The 21,362-nt window shown below is 45.0% G+C and overlaps 1 protein-coding gene across 1 annotated transcript in view; it reads left to right on the top strand.

The window, feature by feature from the left end:
- TOP1 (DNA topoisomerase I) overlaps positions 1–21,362 on the top strand; it is a 96,960-nt gene that overhangs the window by 54,943 nt on the left and 20,655 nt on the right. The window contains exons 4-9 of the mRNA XM_034787267.1: positions 7,904–8,030; positions 8,595–8,650; positions 12,963–13,058; positions 14,441–14,516; positions 15,688–15,788; positions 20,439–20,554. Of these exons, the coding sequence (XP_034643158.1) occupies positions 7,904–8,030; positions 8,595–8,650; positions 12,963–13,058; positions 14,441–14,516; positions 15,688–15,788; positions 20,439–20,554 (572 nt within the window). The remainder of the gene's footprint in view (positions 1–7,903; positions 8,031–8,594; positions 8,651–12,962; positions 13,059–14,440; positions 14,517–15,687; positions 15,789–20,438; positions 20,555–21,362) is intronic.

Raw genomic sequence — 21,362 nt, 5'->3', positions numbered from 1 at the left:
CTGCTGTTCTACATGGGCTGTTCCCTAATCATCCCTCTTGCAATTTTATAATTATGAAATTTAAACTCACGAACAATGTGAGAATCATCAGCTTGTCGTCTTTTTTTCATTTTCCCTCTAGGTTACTGAAGCTGGGAAATCTATCCGAGGTAACAACACAAGTGTAGCGATAGCAGGCATCCACTTGACTTTTCAAATTGAGTTCAGGGTTCTGTGTGTACTGCTGTCATGATCACATAGCATATACAATGTAATCTGCAGTATGTGGTCTTTAAATCTGTTCTAACAGGCAATCTGTGGTATGGCATATCTGTCTATGGCACTCTAGAAATACTTAATCTCCTTCAGTGTTTAGGCACTCTTATACGCTGTTCCACTGGTCTAATCCTGTCACCAGAGAGTTAAATGGAAACTGACTTCTATCTTGAGACTTCATAGTGAGGCGCTTGTATTGAATTAGTGAGATGACCACCTCCTGCTAATGTAATATAAGCTTTTTATTCTTTACTGTTTTGAACCAGCAGTGGGAGAGACTGTCCTAGTGCAGTGGCAATTTCCCAGTGCTCTGCCCTGTACCGTGTGCAGTAGATTCAATATCCATTTAGATGTTGCTTGGCAAAAAGTGAGTGCCATCAGAACTGGGCTCTTCCTCCTTAACTGCTTGGATTTGGAGAGAGATGCATATTACAATATGGCACTTTGAGCGTGGTTCTCTGGCTAGACCTTTATCAAGTGCAACTCTGGAGGAGTCCATAGGAGTTGTATGTGTACAGGCAGCAGGATGAGGTTGAAGTCAGGTTTTTCTCTGCAGTCCTATTGGTGTATTGTAACTTTAGATCCCCATCTCTTAATCACACACAACCTTTCTGAGTGCTGAATAACACGCTCATTTCTTTCTTAGGCCTTGTCTACACTACGAGAGTAGTTCGAATTTACTTGCATCGAATTTTTGGAATCGATATTGCAAAGTCGAACGTCTGTGTCCACACTAAGGACAGTAATTCGACTTTGTGAGTCCACACTAACGGTGAAAGCGTCGACATTCGAAGCAGTGCACTGTGGTCAGCTATCCCACAGTTCCCGCAGTCCCCTCTGCCCATTGGAATTCTGGGTGTAGCCGGCAATGCCTTCTGGGTAACAAAATGTGTCGAGGGTGCTTTTGGGTAACTGTCGTCATCCGTCCATCACTCCCGCCCTCCCTCCCTGAAAGCGCCGGCGGGAAATCAGTTCGCGCACTTTTCCAGTCATTGACAGCGCGGATGCCACAGCACTGCGAGCATGGAGCACGCTGCGACCATCGCTGCAGTTGTGGCCGCTCTCAACGCCTCGCAGCTTATCATACACCTTTCCCTGAGGCAGATGCAGAAAAGTCAGGCGAGGAGGCTACGGCACCGCGGTGATGTCCTGAAGTCTGAGAGTAGCACAGACCTCTCAGAAAGCAGGGGACCCAGCGCCGAGGACATCACGATGGCAATGGGTCATGTTGATGCCGTGGAACGGCGATTCTGGGCACGGGAAACAAGCACTGAGTGGTGGGACCGCATAGTGCTGCAGGTCTGGGATGAATCCCAGTGGCTGCGAAACTTTCGCATGCGGAAGGGAACTTTCCTGGAACTTTGTGAGTTGCTGTCCCCTGCCCTGAAGCGCAATGACACCCGGTTGCGAGCTGCACTGAGTGTACAGAAGCGAGTGGCCATAGCCCTCTGGAAGCTTGCAACGCCAGACAGCTACCGGTCAGTCGCGAACCAGTTCGGGGTGGGCAAATCTACCGTGGGGGTTGTTGTGATGCAAGTAGCCAAGGCAATCGTTGATGTACTGCTGCCAAAGGTAGTGACCCTGGGAAACGTGGAGGCGATCATAGATGGCTTCGCAGCGATGGGATTCCCAAACTGCGGTGGGGCCATAGATGGAACTCACATCCCTATTCTGGCACCGGACCACCAAGCCACCCAGTACATTAACCGAAAGGGCTATTTTTCCATGGTGCTGCAAGCACTGGTGGACCACAGGGGACGTTTTACCAACATCTACGTGGGATGGCCGGGCAAGGTTCATGACGCTCGTGTTTTCAAAAAAAAAAAAAAAAAAAAACGGCTGCAACAAGGTATTTACTTCCCGGACCACAAAATAACTGTTGGGGATGTGGAGATGCCTATAGTCATCCTCGGGGACCCAGCCTACCCGCTAATGCCCTGGCTCATGAAGCCCTATACTGGCGCCCTGGACACTGAAAAAGAACTCTTCAACTACCGGCTGAGCAAGTGCAGAATGGTGGTGGAGTGTGCTTTTGGCCGTCTCAAGGGGAGATGGAGAAGCTTGATGACTCGCTGTGATCTCAGCGAAACCAATATCCCCATTGTTATAGCAGCTTGCTGTGTGCTCCACAATCTCTGTGAGAGCAAGGGGGAGACCTTTATGGCGGGGTGGGAGGTTGATGAAAATAGCCTGGCTGCTGATTACGCTCAGCCAGACAGCCGGGCGATTAGAAGAGACCTGCGGGAAGCGCTGTGCATCCGGGAGGCTTTGAAAGCAAAGTTCCTGAGTGAGCAGGGTAACCTGTGACTTTTAAGTTTGTGTACAGAGAAGCTGAACCTGCCCCCGTTTCTTTACCCAGTTAATGTTGACTATCCTACCCAGTTACATACCCCCTTCACCCCCTTCCAACACACGTTTCGAAATAAAAATAGTTCTACTTTGTTAATGCACACCGTTTTTTTTAATACTGTTTTCGCGGGAATTTTTTAAAACTGGGACGCAGACTGTGGTGCGGAGCGGGTGTAGTGTAGTGACGCGAATGAAGCTTCTAAACTCAAGGATTGACGGGCTCCGCTGCGGTGGGATGGTTGTTTCAACGGAGCCTGTCACCCCTCCTGATCGGGACTGTGTGTATGGGGGGGCTATGTGACTTTGTGGCAGGGGGAGGACGATTACAGATCCCCTGCTGCATGGCTCTGTGATCCTGCATAAGGACTGCCGCTTAAGATCTGTAACTGCCCTCCCCCGCCACAAAGTCACAGAGCAACCCACCCCCCACCACATAACATGAAAACAACCTCCCAGACTAACCAGGGTAACTAGTCACTGCATCACTGCACTGTGTATGTGCCCTGCTGCTGTGCCTGCCCCCGCCTATGTACCCTGCCAAAGGTGACTGTCCTGTCCAATTACCAACCCCCTTTCCCCTCCTCCTCCAAAAGAACATGATTGAAACAGTAGTTAACATGAACGTATTTTTTATTATCAACTACACATGGAACTGGGAGGTGAAACTTGGACGGGGGCTTGTGTCAGGCGGGAAGGAAAGAACTTTTCAAGTTTTGGGGAATGAGAGCCTTCTGCTACTAGAGCTCTCTGCAGGGGTGGAGTGAGAGTTAGCAGGGACTCTGCCGCCTCTCCTTCTTTGCACTTTGGGTGAGGTGGGTATGGGACTTGGTGGCGGGGGAGGGCGGTTAGAGATGGACTGCAGCGGGGCTCTGTCCTCCTGCCTCCGTTCCTGCAGAACATCCACAAGGCGCCGGAGCGTGTCTGTTTGCTCCCTCAGTAGTCCAAGCAGCGTTTGAGTCGCCTGCTGGTCTTCCTGCCGCCACCTCTCCTCCCGATCCATGTTTGCTTGCTGCATTTGGGTCAATTTCTCCCGCCACTGGGTCTGCTGTGCTGCCTGGGCTTGGGAACAGGCCATAAGTTCAGAGAACATGTCCTCCCGTGTCCTCTTCTTCCTATGCCTAATCTTCGCTAGCCTCTGGGAGTGTGATGCCAGGCTAGGTTGTGAGACAGTCGCAGATGTGGCTGTGGGAATGGGAAAAAGGGAGTGAATTCCTCAGAAAGATAAATGTAGTTGTGAACAAAGAACATAGTCTTTCTCTGTGAACAAGACCATGCACAGCACCTATCACATGCGCACTCAGCACAAGGTCGAATTCTCGGCCTTCGCATTCAGTGCCTGGGGTCTTCCACAGCACATTTGAGAAGCGGGGCAGCACAACGGAATTTCTGTTGCAGGCAGACATGGTAAGCCGTAGACTTGTGGCAGTTTAAAACTTTTATATTACCACTGGCCTCATTTCACATTTAAAGCAATGTCAGTACCTGCTGCCAGCAATCCGGCAAGCGGGAACTCTGCCCCTGTCCCACCCCCTCGCGGCTGTCCCCAGGAACGATCCCTTTCGGCAGCCCCTCTCCCGCCTCCACCGCGTGGCTGCAAACCAGCGGTTACAGTTCTGTAAAGGAACGAGCAAGCAGTCCCAACACTAACATTCCCCTACCTAATTCAAAGCAGGTCACCATGGGCGACATCACCCTGATGAGGATCTCTGACAGCGAGAGAGAGAGAATGCTCCGGGAAAGCCTCCAAAGACCAGGGCCGTATGCCGCCCTGCTGTGCAGAGCAATGATTCCCGAGTACTTGCTAGTCTCGTGGCGCGGCAACGTGTCGTACTTCGGAGGACCCAATAAGGCCGCTCTCCCCAGGAACCTCATGCAACGGCTTTCCAATTACCTCCAGGAGAGCTTCATCGAGATGTCCCGGGAGGATTACTGCTCTATCCCTGCACATATAGACCGCATCTTACTCTAGCTGCAGTAGCAGGGACTAAACAGTAGAGCGGCTTGGGCAGGACAATCACGGAAAACCGGACATTGCTAGATTTTTTTTCAAAACTTGCACTGCCCATGACTGAACCGTTAAGTGCCTAGGGCAAACTAATCATGAACAACCCATTCTTTTAATTGTTAATATTCCTGTTCTGTTAAAAATAAATGTTTAGATGTTTACAACACTTACTGGATGATCCTTCACCAGATTCTGTGTCCGGGGTAACGGCTGGGGAGGGTTGGTAGGGGATCTCTGTAAGGGTGATGAAGAGATCCTGGCTGTCGGGGAAATCAGCGTTGTGAGCGCTGCCGACTGCCTCGTCCTCCTTATCTCCTTCCTCATCTTCCCCGTCCGCTAACATGTCCGAGGAACCGGCCGTGGACAATATCCCATCCTCAGAGTCCACGGTCAGTGGTGGGGTAGTGGTGGCGGCCGCACCGAGGATGGAATGCAGTGCCTCATAGAAACGGGATGTCTGGGGATGGGATCCGGAGCGTCCGTTTGCCTCTTTGGTCTTCTGGTAGCCTTGTCTCAGCTCCTTGATTTTCACGCGGCACTGCGTTACATCCCGGCTGTATCCTCTCTCTGACATGTCTTTAGAGATCTTCTCATAGATCTTTGCATTCCGTTTCTTGGAGCGCAGCTCAGAAAGCACGGACTCATCGCCCCACACAGCGATGAGATCCAATACTTCCCGATCAGTCCATGCTGGGGCCCTCTTTCTATTCACAGACTGCACGGCCATCACTGCTGGAGAGCTCTGCATCGTTGCCAGTGCTGCTGTGATCGCCACGATGTCCAGACAGGAAATGAGATTCAAACTGGCCAGACAGGAAAAGGAATTCAAATTCAAATTTTCCCGGGGCTTTTCCTGTGTGGCTGGTCAGAGCATCCGAGCTCGTACTGCTGTCCAGAGCGTCAACAGAGTGGTGCACTGTGGGATAGCTCCCGGAGCTATTAGCGTCGATTTCCATCCACACCTAGCCTAATTCGACATGGCCATGTCGAATTTAGCACTACTCCCCTCGTCGGGGAGGAGTACAGAAGTCGAATTAAAGAGACCTCTATGTCGAACTAAATAGCATCGCAGTGTGGACGGGTGCAGGGTTAATTCGATGTAATGGCGCTAACTTCGACATAAACGCCTAGTGTAGACCAGGCCTTAGTGTTTAGACTAGCAGCCCAATTTCTGCATGTCCCTATTTGTTCAGGTAGAAACAAAGGAGAATTGGAGAACTTGTGTCTCTCAAAAGCTCCCTCCCATCTTGCATCCTAGACGTGATTTTTTTTCAGTGTATCACCATTCAAAGTGTCTTTACTTGCACTTGAGTGTTAAATGACTGAAATAAGGAAGCTGCATACATTTTCATAAAGCTTTGTACTATTAGTTTATTATTTGTATTGTAGCGTTCAGGAGCCCCAATCATGGCCCGGGTCCCCCACAGTTTAGGTGCTGTATGAACACAGAACAAAAAGACGGCACTGCCCCAAACAAGCTTACCATTGACATGTCCATGAAGAGATGACAGATGGATATGGATTGATTGATGGGGAAGTACCAACAAACAGCCCGCATTAGCCAGTAGAATAGGCTGTGGTCTCAGCACACCAGCAGCACAACCTTTATCAAGATTTTTGTAAGCAAAGGAAAGTTTTTAAGGAGGGATTTGAAGGACAACAATGCATGGCTTTGTGGATGTTTATGGAGAGCTCCTCCCTATGTGTGAAGGGCAGCATGGAATAAAAGTACAAAGATGCTTGTTTGAAAATTTAACAAGTGGGCAGTGAAGCCTGGTCTCTTAAGCTGATCACGGGTGGGAGCTGACTTTTTGATACTGAATGAGAAATAAATAGTGTGGGGATAGGCCGTGGAGGACCTTGAAAGTGAAGAAGCTTATGTTTGATACACAGCTTAATCCCAAGGAGTGATGGAAAATGTTTCTTTAAGGCCAGGGATCTTTCTAAGTTAAAACAATGAAGAATAACCGTGATAAAAGAGAAAGTACATTATGGGAGTTGTAGTCCTGATGGATCTGGGTCTGCAAACTGTGTCAGGACAGGCAAAAAGCTTGGTGTTTCACCATCCCCAGCATGAAAGGGAACCCAATTATTTCCCCCCACTTAGGTCCTGCAGGGAGCCAGGGTCTTTTCCTTCTGTTTTAATGGGACTTCATACAGTTTTGTAAACAAGCCTATCTAAGGCATGTTCAGCTAGTAGAGTTGCTGCTTGGCTTCAAGAACAATGCTGCTAATTCTGCATTGCCAACTCTTGTGCCTTTTTAAACGTGAGTCTTGAGATGTTTGGTGTGGTTTCATAAGACTCCAGCTCTTGGGGTCAAGTAACTACCTGAGAATCTAGCCCTTAGAGTTGCAGTGAAAAACTTGAGAAAGTGATCAGGGTGTATCCTAAAAGGCTCAGAAACCAAACAGGGAAATAAAAAGAACCTTGATAATTTTTTTTTTTTTATCATGACCTTGCAGACTCATTCATTATTTTTGAACACTTGATTGGCAATGCTGTAATCTGCAGCACTTGAATCTGAGTGGCAATGAACTAATAGCATTTGTTAAAACGAAGCACGGTAACATCTCTGCACTCCTGTCCTGACATGTCATTGTTATTCCGACTTGAGCTTTTCCTGAGCAGAGAGCCAATTGTACTGAGCTGTATAGTGGTTTTGACTGCGGTTCAGTGAGGCCTCATTAGAGCAAGCAACTAGGAATTAAGGACTGCCGAGTTTTATTCCATTGATTTAGTGTAACCCTAGGCATGTCACTAACTTTTCTCAGCCTCAGTTTCTCCTCCGTTGATAGGGGAATAATCACCTACCAAATGTTTATAAAGTGAATTTAGTTCCTTGGATGAAAATGTCAAAACTACAAAATTTGTTTTTATTACTTACTGCCTAAACAAATGTCCACAGAGGAGTGGAATGTGACTATCAATATTGCTTCACTTGTGACCTTTCAGGATTTAATTGGAAACAAGAACAGTGAAGAGCCAAGCTAAAGTGTTCCACCTTGGTAAATACATCATGTTGGGATTTTTCACTGACAACCCCAGACTGATGCTGTTAACCTGATTTGGAATACTTAGCAGCTGTGGTTTTACCCCATGTTCCTTCTTCCCCTTCTGAAGAAAGTAAATGCCATGAACCTGACTGTTTTGTTGTATCTTCCTGTTAATTTGACTTTATTTCAGGTGATTGTAAGTTTCATGCCTTAGGAGTTCAGTTAACACTGTAAGTTGCTCCCGTTGGTCAAGCCTCTTAACAGCCAGCCCCTCATTGAACTGACTCTCCTATCTTGCAGTGAGCACAAAGATTCCTCGGAGAAGAAACACAAAGAGAAAGAGAAAACCAAACACAAAGATGGCAGCTCAGAGAAACACAAAGACAAACACAAAGATAGAGACAAGGAGAAACGAAAGGAAGAAAAGGTAGGTAGTTCTTGAATGTGGGTGGGAAGGTGCAGTTGGGAAGGTGCAGTTCTGCCTTAACTGTTACACTACATGAAGACACAAGAACTGCTTCTAGTTTTTTAGTTATCTAATAGTGGAAACTAACCCCAAATTAAGTTTGAGACTTAAAGCTCAATATCTTGTAAGCCACAGACTCTAGGAGCCATATCCTCAACTGGTGTAAATGGACACAATGGAGCTGTGCCTAATTACACCACTAAGGATCTTGCTCTACATCTTTCCTATTGTAATTCCACTCTGAACTCAGTGTCAGGTTTAGATTCATAATAGTCAAAGGTTAATTTAGATTAAGTTCATCCTATGCAACAACAGGCTGCAGTTTCCCAGTATAAGATGTAGCAGATATTGTTCTGATAACTACACTTGACCTTCCCAACTGACACTAATGGAAGGCCAGCATGTAGCTGATCACAAAGATGTAGGCATCCTGGGTGTGATCAGTCAGTGCTAAAAGGACTAAGTTACAAGTAATACTAGCACTTGTTTCCTGCTGCACGTTCTCTGTCCCCTTTTCTCTTTCAGAGCAAATCTTCTGGTGATGTAAAAATAAAGAAGGAAAAGGAAAATGGTTTCTCCAGGTAAGAAAGTGAGTCTGGGGTCTGTAATCTGATGTAGCAGTTTGTCATGATTTTTGCTTTGTTTCCCAATCCTCAAATTATTATGGCCCCTCCCACCCAGTTTGTGGAGACAGGTGCTCTGATATTTCAGTGACATCTTTCCTCCATATAAAGAGCTCCCATCTCAAGCAAATAGATGCACTTTTGGGTAATTGGCTGACTTCCCAGAAGTCAGTGATGGGAAAAGACCTGTCAGGACATCTGGTCTGTTCTATGCATGCAGGATTGTTCCCTACCGTGGATTCTTGAATGCTTTCATCCAGTGATCTGGAAACTAGGTTCTGCCCAGGGCAGAGCAGACTCCTGGAAATGGTGTTAAGTGGGGGCTAGAAGAAATCCGTACCCCACTGTAAAGTTGGTGTCGTGGCAAGCATTTGACTCACTATGCATTTTGTCTTTTGGGGTTGATAATGCTACACCCCCAGGTACTTGCTTATCTGAAAGCAAGACCGAGGGACTAGGATTTCAAACCCTAGTTTGTAAAGAAATAGCAAATAGGCCACTTGTTAACATTTAAAAAAAAAAAATCAGAACATTTGTCACTTATTCTACTCTACATATTGACTTCCTAATCCTTAAAGAACCATCTAGACTTCATGAATATTGAATTGTACCAATCACCACTTGATTTACTTGTAGTTCATTTACTTGTGAATTTTTAATTAGAAGTGCCATTTATTTCTTAACATCTGACAAACAATAAAGATTTCCTTGTTCACTCCTTTAAATCCAGCTCTCAGATCATGAATCTGGGTCCTGTGACTTTGTGTTTTTCAGTTGGGGGTGCCTGACCATCTGCTGTGTATTGAAATAGATCTGCTGCCTTGGAAGCAGTTTATATCTAGGGCTGGAAACCTCGATCAGCTGCGTGCCCGTCCCTGCCCCCCCCCCCCCTTTTCTTTTTTTTTGCCTGTTTTTAATTTTATGCACTACTGAGAATTCATCCCCATCTCACCTTGGTCTGAAGTGGAATTGTGTCAGGGAGGGTCATCAGAAGGAGCCTGCCTGTGTTCTACCTGATTAGAATCATATGCTTATTTTGAATGTCCCTTCTTGATACAGGAGCCTTTCAGTTTCAGTTCTCAAGTAGCAATATTTGAAAATGCAGACTCTGCATTTAACACTTTTTTCTGACTTGGTAGAGGAAAGAGAAATGCCCTTCTCCAAGCATCTTTTGGAACTACTGTCTTGGAAATGTAAAGCGTAATTATCATAAGCCAGTGGCAATTGCCATAGTTACCTAATACAGCACATGGTACCTTTTGTTAACTCTTTCTGATGGAACATGCTACCTACTGAGGTTATGGAAGCTCCTTCACTTGAGGTTTTCAAAAGGAGTCTGGATAGCCATTTGTCTTGAATGGTTTAGACCAGGGGCAGGCAAACTTCTTGGTCTGAGGGCCGCATCGGGTTTCATAAATTGTATGGAGGGCTTCATAAATTGTGTGGCCCGGCCCCCACCTCCTATCTCTCCTCCCGCCCCCCCCCCCCGACTCCTGCCCCATCTACACACCCCCACTTCCTGTCCCCTGACCGCCCCCCCGACCCCTGCTTGCCCTATCCAACCCCTCCTCTCATTCCTGACTGCCTGCCCCATCCAACCACCACCCCTTCTCCCTGTCCCCTGACTGCCCCCTGCCGCCCCATTCAACCCCTCCTCCTTCCTGACTGCCCCCTGGGACCCCTGCCCCCATTCAACCCCCTGTTCCTCCCCCGACCCACACCCCTGACCACCACCCCGAACTCCCCTGCCCTCTATCCATCCCCCCCTTCTCCCTGCCCCTTTACCACGCTGCCTGGAGCACCGGTGGCTGGCGGCGCTATAACCATGCCACCCAGCTGGAGCAGGGCCGGACCATGCCACCACCACCATGCAGCACAGAGACAGGGTCAGGCCGGGTTCTGCAGCTGCGCTGCCCCAGGAGCTCACAACCCCACCGCCCAGAGCATTGCGCCGGCAGTGGAGCAAGCAGAGGCTGCAGGGGAGGGGCCGGAGGCTAGCCTCCCGGCCCAGGAGCTTGGGGGCTGGGCAGGACGGTCCCACGGGCCAGATGTGGCCCTTGGGCCATAGTTTGCCCACGTCTGGTTTAGACACAACAAATCCTGCATCTTGACTGGGGGTTAGACTAGATAACCCTTGTGATCCCTTTTAACACTATGATTCTAGTCAGACAATTGAGCACCGTTATGGTTTCACCGAATGTATGTGTTTTAGGCCTGGTCTACACTAAAAAGTTAGGTTGACCCAGCTATGTTTCTCAGGGGTGTGAAAAATCCACACTCCTGAGTACTGTAGTTAAGCTGACTTAATCCCTGGTGTAGATAGCACTGGGTGGATGGAAGAATTCTTCCATTAATCTAGCTGCCATCTCTCAGGGAGGTGGATTACCTACTCTGATGGGAGAACCCCTCCCGTCGGCAAAGGTAGTGTCTACACTAAAGCGCTCAGCAGCACAGCTGCAGCTGTGCCACTGTCCCATTTCAAATGCAAACAAGCCCTTAGCTGGGAACACTTGGCCCTCTCCTACTAACGGAATTGGCTCAGCACAGGTTCCAACTGCAGCACTCTGTGTAACCAGTGCATCATTACCTCCCCATGCCAGTTCAAGACTTTTCCCAGACTCTCACTGTTGGTGACCCAAAACAGGCTAATAGGGAAGTAATTTATATTTCTCCCACTGAAATGTTCCATTGTCAAGCTCACTAGAAGTAAGTCACCGTCCAAAAAATCTAAACTACCCAAAATAAGATTTGGAGGATGGTGGGAAGCATTATGGCCTGGGCGACATCTTGGAGAGCTAGATGTGTGTTCTCGGGAACAATGTGATACCCTGTTTATTCCAATTTTGCATTGTCTGTCTCAAACTTCATTTCCTATTGTCGCCAAGTGCTTGGAGGGGTTTCTGCATTAAGATTCCTTATATAAAGCAGACAACATTTTAATAATAGTGATGATGATAAAAAGCCACAGAGCTCTACCTCCAGGAAGAATAAATTGTACAGGGTAATTGAATACTTTTTTTTTCCCCTATGGTGATACTTTTCAAATGTCTGGAAGCTTAGGTCTTGGTTATAAGTAATGCCATAAAAATGGCTCCTCGTAACAGCACATATCTGTTCTGTCTTCTGAGTTACATCTGCCAGCACCACAGAACCTATACAGCTGTGAAAGAGCAAACTGGCCTGTTCTGCCTCCTCAACACAATTGCCAGCTAAATTAAGATTCCAGAATGTCTCTTTCTGAGAGTGATGTACAGTGCAGACTGCTACTTGATTTCTCTTTTCCCATTCCACCCAATAACAAAATCTGAGTGTTGACTTGGAAACTGAGCTAATTTGATACAGAAATCATTTGAGGGAATGTGAATAGGAATGCTCAAGATGTCGCTCTTCGAGTTGCTTACCTGACTAGAATTGCATTTAGGGTGATGCAGAAATCATTAGATTTCTGATTCTTTTTGTAGCTTATTTGTTTTATAAAGATAAGTTAAATGCTTTTTACGAAAGCAAGGACTGAAATTTAAAAACAAGTTAATTAAAAGGACAGTCTCTTTTAAAATCATGTCTTAAAATTATTTCTGCTGCTAGCATCATGGCACATTAAGACTGAAAATGTTATGCCTAATTTAATATTTATGCTGTCTATTTGAGAGTTGGGGGGAAGCATGCACATGTTGCGTTCTTGCAGCTTAGATATTGAAAATAGACTAATTAGTGTACCTTTTTGTTGATCATCTGTTTCATATCTAGTTCTCACAAATGTAGCATAATGCTGCAAGGTTCCATTTGCAAATGCTGTTTTTAAAATCAAACTGTTTTCTTTTGAGATACTATTTTTAACAAAGACTCTGGACTTCTGTTACTTGATGATGTCCCTGTTTCGCAGCATAAATACATCGACTTCAATAGTTTCTAAACAATACATTTGTAAACTTTTGGAAACTGCACTCTGTTTACCTAAAATACAAGCCTCAGAGTAACCTAGAACCCCGACCTTAACACGTAAAATATTGCTGCATTCCTTGCATTGCTTTAGGCCTTTTGGATAGTGTCCGCAATTGTGGGGGAAACTGCGTAGTCCTAGACAATGTAAGGGGTGTAGCTCCCTACACTGGTGCAGGTGCTAGGAGAAATACAGGAACTCTGCACTCCCAAGACCAGCGGCAGTGTCTCTTTACAGTTCACTTCTTACGTTGAATCGGTTCTGTTTTCAAAAAACTATTTGACTCAGTGTTCTGTATTTAAACAAACAATCCTCTGCCTTTTTCCTTAGTCCGCCCCGTATTAAAGATGAACCTGATGAGGATGGCTATTATGCATCTCCCAAGGAGGACTCCAAACCCCTAAAGAGACCTCGGGAGGAGGACGAGTAAGTAACTTGTGTACTGCGCCTGTGTGAAGAGAATGGTTTAGAGGGGTTTTGGGCCTTTCAGAATTAACAAGTTGGATGTGGGACTGGTGATCTGGGTCCAGATTTTTTTATTGGAAGATACATTTGCTATGCTTAAGATCTACGAATGATTTAGGTGTATTTTTACTATGGTACCCATACTGCTCTTTTGAAAAAGTATCTTTCAGTGCACTCTGTCTCTAGGAGGAAAAGGCGCTGTTAAGCGTTGCAAAACTAATGAATACAAAATCAGAAGGCAGGCAGAGAAAAGGGACATGGGTATTAAGAATGTAAAACGTAAATCTGAGTAAGAGGGGCATAACCGTTCACTAAATGGCTGCAGTAATTTCTGCTGTGCGGTGAAATGACTGCACAGGAGAAAAAAAGCTTTGTCAGCCCTAATTTTGCCTGCGCTGCTTGGCATGGATTCCCCTTTAAAAGGGTCTAAATATGTTGTGAGTTATCCCAATGATTTAATCAAAATGCACACGTAAGACCTACAGGCCATGTGAAGTCCCACAGTAAAATGGGCTTTTTGCAAAGCAGAGCTGTATCTTAATGTGACCCTCTGAGTAAATCACTGCCATTGCTTATCACTGCTAGTGAGTTAAGGAACACAGTCATGCTTTCATACTTAGTAAATGACCATTACCACAGTCCCATTTTTCTTCTGTTACTGCATAGTATTGTCAATTTCCAAAAGAGAGATGGATGTGACCTTAGAAGTTTTCTTCTGTATAGTCAGCCACTGCCTTCTGCTTGATAAGTTTTAGTGACCTTCCAATCCAGTGTCGGTTATGAAAGGATTATGACCTCACTAACACCATCGTGACATTGTCGAACTAACTAATACGCAAGAAGTGAGCTGATTGGAGTGATGACATCTGGATTGTTAGCAGTGACAAGGAAAAATGAGTGAGATGGGCTTTTTCCCCCCCAAAAAATCTCTTGTAAAGTGTTCCAGTCTTTATCTAGCATTCTTCTCACTGGGTGCCCACTAATGCCTGTGAATTGGCTCCTTATCTTGGAAAACCCATGTACTTGGAGATAGTGAAGTTCGCTAAATCTTTGCACATTGAGGATTGTTCACATCAGTTTCAGATTTGTAAAGATCATTTTAGGGGTATGTTGGCTGTATGGTGTGGGGCAGAGCTTCTGAATCCATTCCAGCAAAAAAGTGCTCTTCTTTCTTTAGGGGACCCCACTGTACGTTTCGGAGGATGGGGAGAATGAGCATGGGTGTCCATCCCAGAGGTGTTTGTGAATTTGCACATGTAGCCTTCATGCTTGTATGTAAGTGCATACCAGGAAACAAAGTGATTTTTTGTTTGTTTGTTAACTGGTCTGTGTCTCTCTTACAGTGAAGATTATAAACCCAAAAAAATCAAAACAGAAGATATCAAGAAATCAAAGAAGAGGAAACAGGAGGAGGAAGAGGTAAATTGTGAGACGAGTTATAATTTCTTGATTTAAGAACGGAGTGCTTGTGGTATCTTGTAGAACAATGAAAGCTAATCTGTCTGATGCCCTGTTAGCCCAAATAGAAATTTAAAGGAGTGTTTCTACCCTTGAAATAAACTGGTGATTTTTAAGACTCATTCAAGAAGATAACTTTCTAAGGCCATGTCTACACTGTGGGGGACTATGCCTGTATAATCCTGTAGTGTACATACAGCCTAGAGTGACGTAAGGGGGTTTTCCATTGCTGTAGGAGCTTCACCTCCCAGAGCAACGGTAGCTAGGTCAATTGAAGAATACTTCTGTTGACCTATCTCTGTCTTCCCGGGGATTATGTTGGCATAGCGATGGTGCCCCTGGGGGCTAGATTTTTTTCACACCCCTGAACACCACAGCCATGTTGACTTAAATTTTAAGTGTAGATCAGATCTAATGCTCCCAGACTAATCCACATAGCACACCCCTCCTTCTGTACAGATGCATTTATCAATGGAAAAAGGAACTTTATTAACTTTTGGTATTGGCACAGATGATGTGATGCAGCTCAAAGGCAAAGAAGTTAGTCCAGGGTTTAGCTATAACAGGGTCAACGCAGCAGCCGAGTGCTTTTTAAAAGCCATTAGAGATCAGCTCTGAAGTCCTAGAAAGGAAATTGAAGCTACTAAGATGACAAGAGATTTCAGCTACTTGGTGGGCAGGAACAGTGCTCCAGGATCCTAGTCTGCTGGCAAAGGGATGCTGGTGAAATGTATTTTGTGAGCAGTCCCAATTGGTGTGCTTATCTCTTTAAGGCTTAATCGACACTTAAAAGCTATGCTGAAATAGCTGTACCAGCATAAAAAACCCTAGTGTAGATGCAACTATGCCAGCAGAAAAGTGCTTTGAGCTGGTAGGGTTTATACCGCAAAATAAGCTATGTCAGCAAAATCACTCTGTTTATGCCAGTATAACTACGTATACACTAGGGCTTTTGCCAGCACAGAAATGTCAGAAAAATTCACAGCCCTATCCGACACAGTTATACCTGTAAATTTTCTGGTGTAGACCTGGTCTAAGTAAGAGTCTTTCTATTTTAAAAATACCTTGTTGAATAAAACATAGCTGTGTTCTAATAATCCTTCTGCCTTTCCTCCTCGTCCTCCCTTTGTAGGACAACAAATCCAAGAAAACTAAGAGCAAAGATAAGAGAGCCCCTGAAGGAGACAACAAGAAAAAGAAGCAGAAGAAAGAGGAAGAGCAAAAGTGGAAATGGTAATACCACTGTGATAAATTAACCTTTTGTCATTCTTTGCTTACCCTCAACTCATTATGTCGTGCTCTGACTAGAGATTAAATAAACAGGGACCTGCAGATCCACTGGCTTTTACTGTTGTTAGCACACCATATCAAGGTTTGTGTTCTGAATATGTGGTTTAGTTTCCAATAACATTTTTAATATCTCATTTCAAGATATTCATTCTTTACATTAAAAAAAATCAGAAATTTGAGTTCTAAAATATTCATTTTTCGGCTTTTCTGAGCTGCCTTAAAATGAACTAGTTTCCTACCTATCCTGGAACAAGTGATCCAGAAGCTGATGGATCCATTCTCTTCCCTGCTGTAAAATAGAGGCTACCCAGAGTGATCAGACACTGCGGGTTTCCGCCATCATGAGGCAATATGAAAGCTCCTTGGTTTATTGATGATTTAGGTTTTTTTGTTATGTGCAGGTATATTAATTGGAGACTAAGCACTGTATCACTTCAAAGGCAACCTTGATCCTGGGACCTCCTTAAACTAGAAGCATACCGTTGAAATAATTTTGGCTTTCACCCCCGATTATTACAGTCTGATCTCAGCTGTGCAACCGTCTCCCTTCACAAAAGGGATCTTGCCTAAAGAACACATGAATGAAAGCTGATCAGAGGACACATTCTATTTGAGTTTTTAAAAGCATTTAAGATTTAATCTGTCCAATCTGGGAAGCATTTGAATGGGAAGCATTTTTTTCCCCTGTGTAGAATCCAAAAAGTAACGTAACTGGTGTGACTGAAGTTCAACTTTCACTGACATTGGCATTTAAAAATGTAGATCTACAAATAAATGAGGATTCTCCAGTTTGAGTGCAAGAGGGAGAAAATGATCTGGCCCTGGGGTATGAGATGCACCTGTGTCACTCTCCCCTTGAAGAACTTGTCAGCTTGATGACTCAGCAGATGAATTTTTCTTTACGAGTGGTTTTGTACTGGCATCTCTAATACAATCCAGTGTTGTCCCCCAGAGTATGTGTAGGGTAATGAATATTCATGTATTCGAGGACTGGCCCTTATCACTCCCTACAGTTTAATACAGCTTGGCTTCAAATGCAAATATTTTTCCAGACTCCTGTCATCTCAGCACTTTGTTTGTTTGTAAGACCTTTGAGTGACTCAACTTAGGAGCTTCCTTCTACCTCTTCCCTTTGGGGGTTATTCTGTTGTTTTAGTAGGCCTCCTTGTTGGGAAACCCCTCTTAGTATTCACCTTGCATTCCTCAGTTTCACCCCATCATGCCTTGCATCTCCCTAAAATAACTCCTCTTCCTCGTAGTGTTTACAGCCTTCAAATATTTGACTCCAATTGTCATGATTTCAAATGCAACCCTGACCACCAAATGTCCTTGTATGTTTAGGTTTTACTCTTTCATCCTACATCTGTCATTTCAGCCCCTCTATAACATCCTGGTGCTCTTCTCTGAATTCCCTCCTAGCTTCCTGACCTCTTTCTGGTGCTCTGGCTTTCATCTATTTCAGTTTTATTGTAACCATTAGTACATATAGAATTGGTGATCCAGAAAAGGTCTCTTGCCCTAACAAGCCTCTCTTTTGGCTTTATCTCAAGCAAACCTTCCTGTTTTTTGTCTCTGTATCCTAATATTTAGTTTTCCCCTTTTATATCATAGTTGGTATCGTCGCAAGCCTTTATTGGAAGGCCACAGAACTTTCTCCTTGCCTGTCTTGGCAGCATAAGTCAAAGTTAGCTGTGTCAGAGCTCTGCAAATTGTGCTGACTGCTGAGCGAAACTGCATTTGAGTGCAAAACCCGGCAGTTAGTAACAATGTCCTTCTGCTGATGTTCGCTTAGTCCATCTGCAGCTTATCGTAGCATGTCTTTTCTGAAAGGGGTTTCATCTCCATCTTGTAGTGCTCCAGCCTCATCTCTTCAAGGGATTTTATTTGTTCCATACCAGTCAGTTTTCTGAAGCTCTGAATTCTTTGTGGTGTTTTCTCTAGTGCTTGCCTTCTTGAGCATCTTAATCCTCGTAATGATGGCAATGGCATCACCATTTTACAGCCAGGGAAACTGAGGCACAGAGGTGAAATGACTTGCCCAAGGTCACTCAGTTGGTTAGTGGCAGAGCTGCAAATAGAACCCAGCATGGAACGGCCTATTCCAAGGCACAGCCACTTTGCAGTCAGCTCAACTTCCGAACCAGAAGAGTGCCCCCACAAAACGATGAATCTAATCTCAACATCACTAGAGAGTAGGGCAGCTTCAGAGGTACAAAATCTCTACAAGGGAATGTCAGGAGAGTGTTGGTGAGGGGCTAGTGAGACAAACAAACATTAAAAGGAATAGTAGCAAATCTGTCCTGAAGTATTGCAACAGTAACAGCTAGGACTCCGTGTCTGTCACGGAGGTCGCAGAAGTTACGGATTCCATGACTTTCCACGATCTCCGTGATTTCTGCAGGGGCCAGTTTGGCTGACCCCAGGGCTGCCCTAGCAGCTGGCTCCGGGGCCAGCCATACCAGCCGCTGCTGGAGCAGCCCCGGGGACCGCCACACTGGCCATTGCTCTGGCAGCCCAGGCAGCAGTCCCCAAGCAGCTGGCAACAGCGGCCATGGTCCCCTCTAAGGTTTAATCACAGGTACAGGTCTCGGGCCGGGAATATTTGTTTATTGCTCGTGACCTGTCCATGACTTTACTAAAAATACCTGTGACTAAATCGTAGCCTTAATAATGGCAGATGATCTCCTTCCCTCTTCACCACCACATAGCCACTATGCAGGAGTCAACTTTTTCTCTGTGCTGGAGTGGACTTTTGAGTGATGGAAACTTCAGGTTAGAAATCGCCTACTACTGCAGTTTCGGATTTCGAAGTGGTCAGCTCAGCCTTTGTTCTTAGACGTGTGAAACATTGGCTATGTCTCCACTGCATAGCAATGCGGACTACATGGGGTGTGAATTGCAGTGCTCACCAAAGTGCTGCGTTGTAACTGCCCCATGTGGAGACTGCTGGCTCGAACTAAGAGGTACCTCGTTCACATTAACGTAGCCCTAGAGGGCCAAGTTGGCATGAACTAAAATTTACCTTTTTAGTTCGTGCCACCAGCGTACACGAGCAAGGTCATGAAAGGAAGCCCTTAGTTTGTCGGTGTCTTTACTCTGAGGCTTATAACAACTGAGGTTCTGTCTGCTTTGCTTGGACACTGAGGAGCTCACTGCACATCTTGTAAAGGTAATGATGGGTCCAGGTTCTTTGACCAAAACCAGTATCCTCCTATCATAGCAGTGTGCTATGTCCCGGTTGATTCCTGGTCTCCTCTCTGGCTGTGACTGCATTTCAGCAGTGCCTATATGCAGATCGGTTAATAAGCACTTTGGGCTTCTTCAGAGAGAAGCCTTATTCTATATTTATATGGTACCTGTCTCTTATACAGTGATCCTGTTATCTAATTAGGGCTGCAGCAACCAGCACTTACTTGTGCACAACATTTCCTGCGTTGCTGCCAGTACATGTATGTCTTCTCCCAACTGATGACTCACTCCAGCGTGAAACTTGCTAGGAGGCTGGGGATACAGGAATCAGGAGCAGCATGGAGAAACCTGGCATTTTTTGTCCAGCAAGTTGCCTGGGTGATTAAGAGATCGAATGCTGTGACAGGATAATAGTGTCCCCCTGCTGCATAAATGCTAAGATGAAATAGATTATTTTCTCAGCAGGAGATCCTGTGCCAGTGGTGTGTAACAATTACTTTATTGCCACTATAACAAAAGATCAGTGCAGATGTATGGAAGGAGTGTGGTGTGACAGTTTGAGCAAAAGACTGGGAAGCCAGCACTTGGGGCTCTTCAATTTGTTATTGGATATGTCATTGATCATTGATTGACACCAGAAAGTCTCTAAACCTTTCTGCCTCAGTTTCTCCAGCTGGAAAATAGTAATACCTACCTCAGGGTTATTATGGGACCTAATTAATTATTGCAATAGGAGCCTTAGGGCACCTTTGTCCTTATCCTTTGTTTTCTGCTTGCCTTAGAGAACGTGTTCTCTTTATTATGCAAAAAAAGGGCAATGAGCTCTCGCTGACAGAGAGGATTAATTAATTAATATTTCTTCTCTAAACACCTGGGTTTGCTTAGGCCACAAGTGAAATTCTCTTTATCATCTCTAACCTTAATGGGACATCTGTCCACATCAGAAAGTGATCGCATAATTTGCCGCTGTTGTCCATCTCTGTTCTGGAGAGATCTTGGACTGGAAGTTAGATGAGCCTTCGTTAAACTGACAGTCTGCTGTAAAGAAGCCTGCACTATACCTGGCATTCAGTCCTTTACTTTCCTGAGTACCCATGCATGCATTTGTTTGGTGAAGAACATAATTAGCTACCCTCATCCCTGCTGCAACTCAGTTGAATATAACTCTGGCATAACAGCAGTGTGAATTTGGCCCAGAACATTAATTTGTCTCTGGAGCCTGTTCCATGCTTCTCAAAAAGATGGCAGTTGGTGTTCTAGGTTTTGCTTGTGTACTGCTCATTGTGAACTCTGAAGTGCAATGCAGTGATTGCTTACTGTTTTCATATGCCACCCTTCCCATGTAGACACAGAAATGATGGCTGGAGGGTGAGTTTGTATCAGTTTGTTGGTCTGTTTTTAAAGGTGGGAGGAAGAGCGCTACCCTGAAGGCATTAAATGGAAATTCCTAGAGCACAAAGGTCCTGTGTTTGCTCCGCCATATGAACCTCTGCCTGAAAATGTCAAGTTCTACTATGATGGTAAGTTGTTAAGGGTTCACACTTACTGGGTTAGAAGGTGGCATTCTTAATAGGAGGGGAGGGTTCTCTTGTGAAGTGGTGGGGTGAGGTGGTGGTCCAGTCTAATTATTTGCTGTATAAGCAAATTCCAGGGATCAGAAAAAGAGGAATAAACTTTATAGAAACAAGGAAACCTCTGTTAGATTCTATTTGGATTGAAATAAGCAGTTGCATTTATTCACCCTGTGGTCACAAGGGTACACGTCACAGCTCACTTAGCGTGTGATAATGCTTTACACCATAAGTGACCGTGTCTGACCAATGCACCGTGTACTAGTAGTTATTTTTCATCATTGCTGGTCTTCCTTGGGCCTTCGTCCTTCTCATTCAGTGTTAGGGTCTCTTTTTATATATAGCTTTCTATACAGAGTTATTAATTTTTCCCATAACACCTGCTTGAAGTGATCAGAATAACAGGCAGAACTTATTTTAAGATAAATGATGATTTGGTTCCTGCAGGTATGATCACATTAAATGGAGGATCATTTTAACCAGGGATTGGATTAAGTGAAAGGTACTTGAGTGGATGAAAATTGAATTTTTCACTCTAAAGGGGCATCTGTCTGTGAAATTGCTTCAGAAGCAGTGGGATGTTCCCATGAAACATTGTGGAAGTTTTAAACTTAGAAGTTGTGAGATTCTTTTTTTATCAATAACATCTTCAAACAAATGTCCAAGCCACCCCAAAGACCATCTCTAGGAAAATGCGGTGTCTAATTCACCCACAAGCTATTGTGAGAGATCTGCTCAGCATCCTACTGTCTGTGCT

This window comes from Trachemys scripta, chromosome 12 (assembly GCF_013100865.1).
Source record: "Trachemys scripta elegans isolate TJP31775 chromosome 12, CAS_Tse_1.0, whole genome shotgun sequence".
Taxonomy (NCBI): Eukaryota; Metazoa; Chordata; order Testudines; family Emydidae; genus Trachemys; species Trachemys scripta.
The sequence above is the reverse complement of the archived record's forward strand: the minus strand, read 5'-3'. Positions and strand labels throughout refer to the sequence as shown.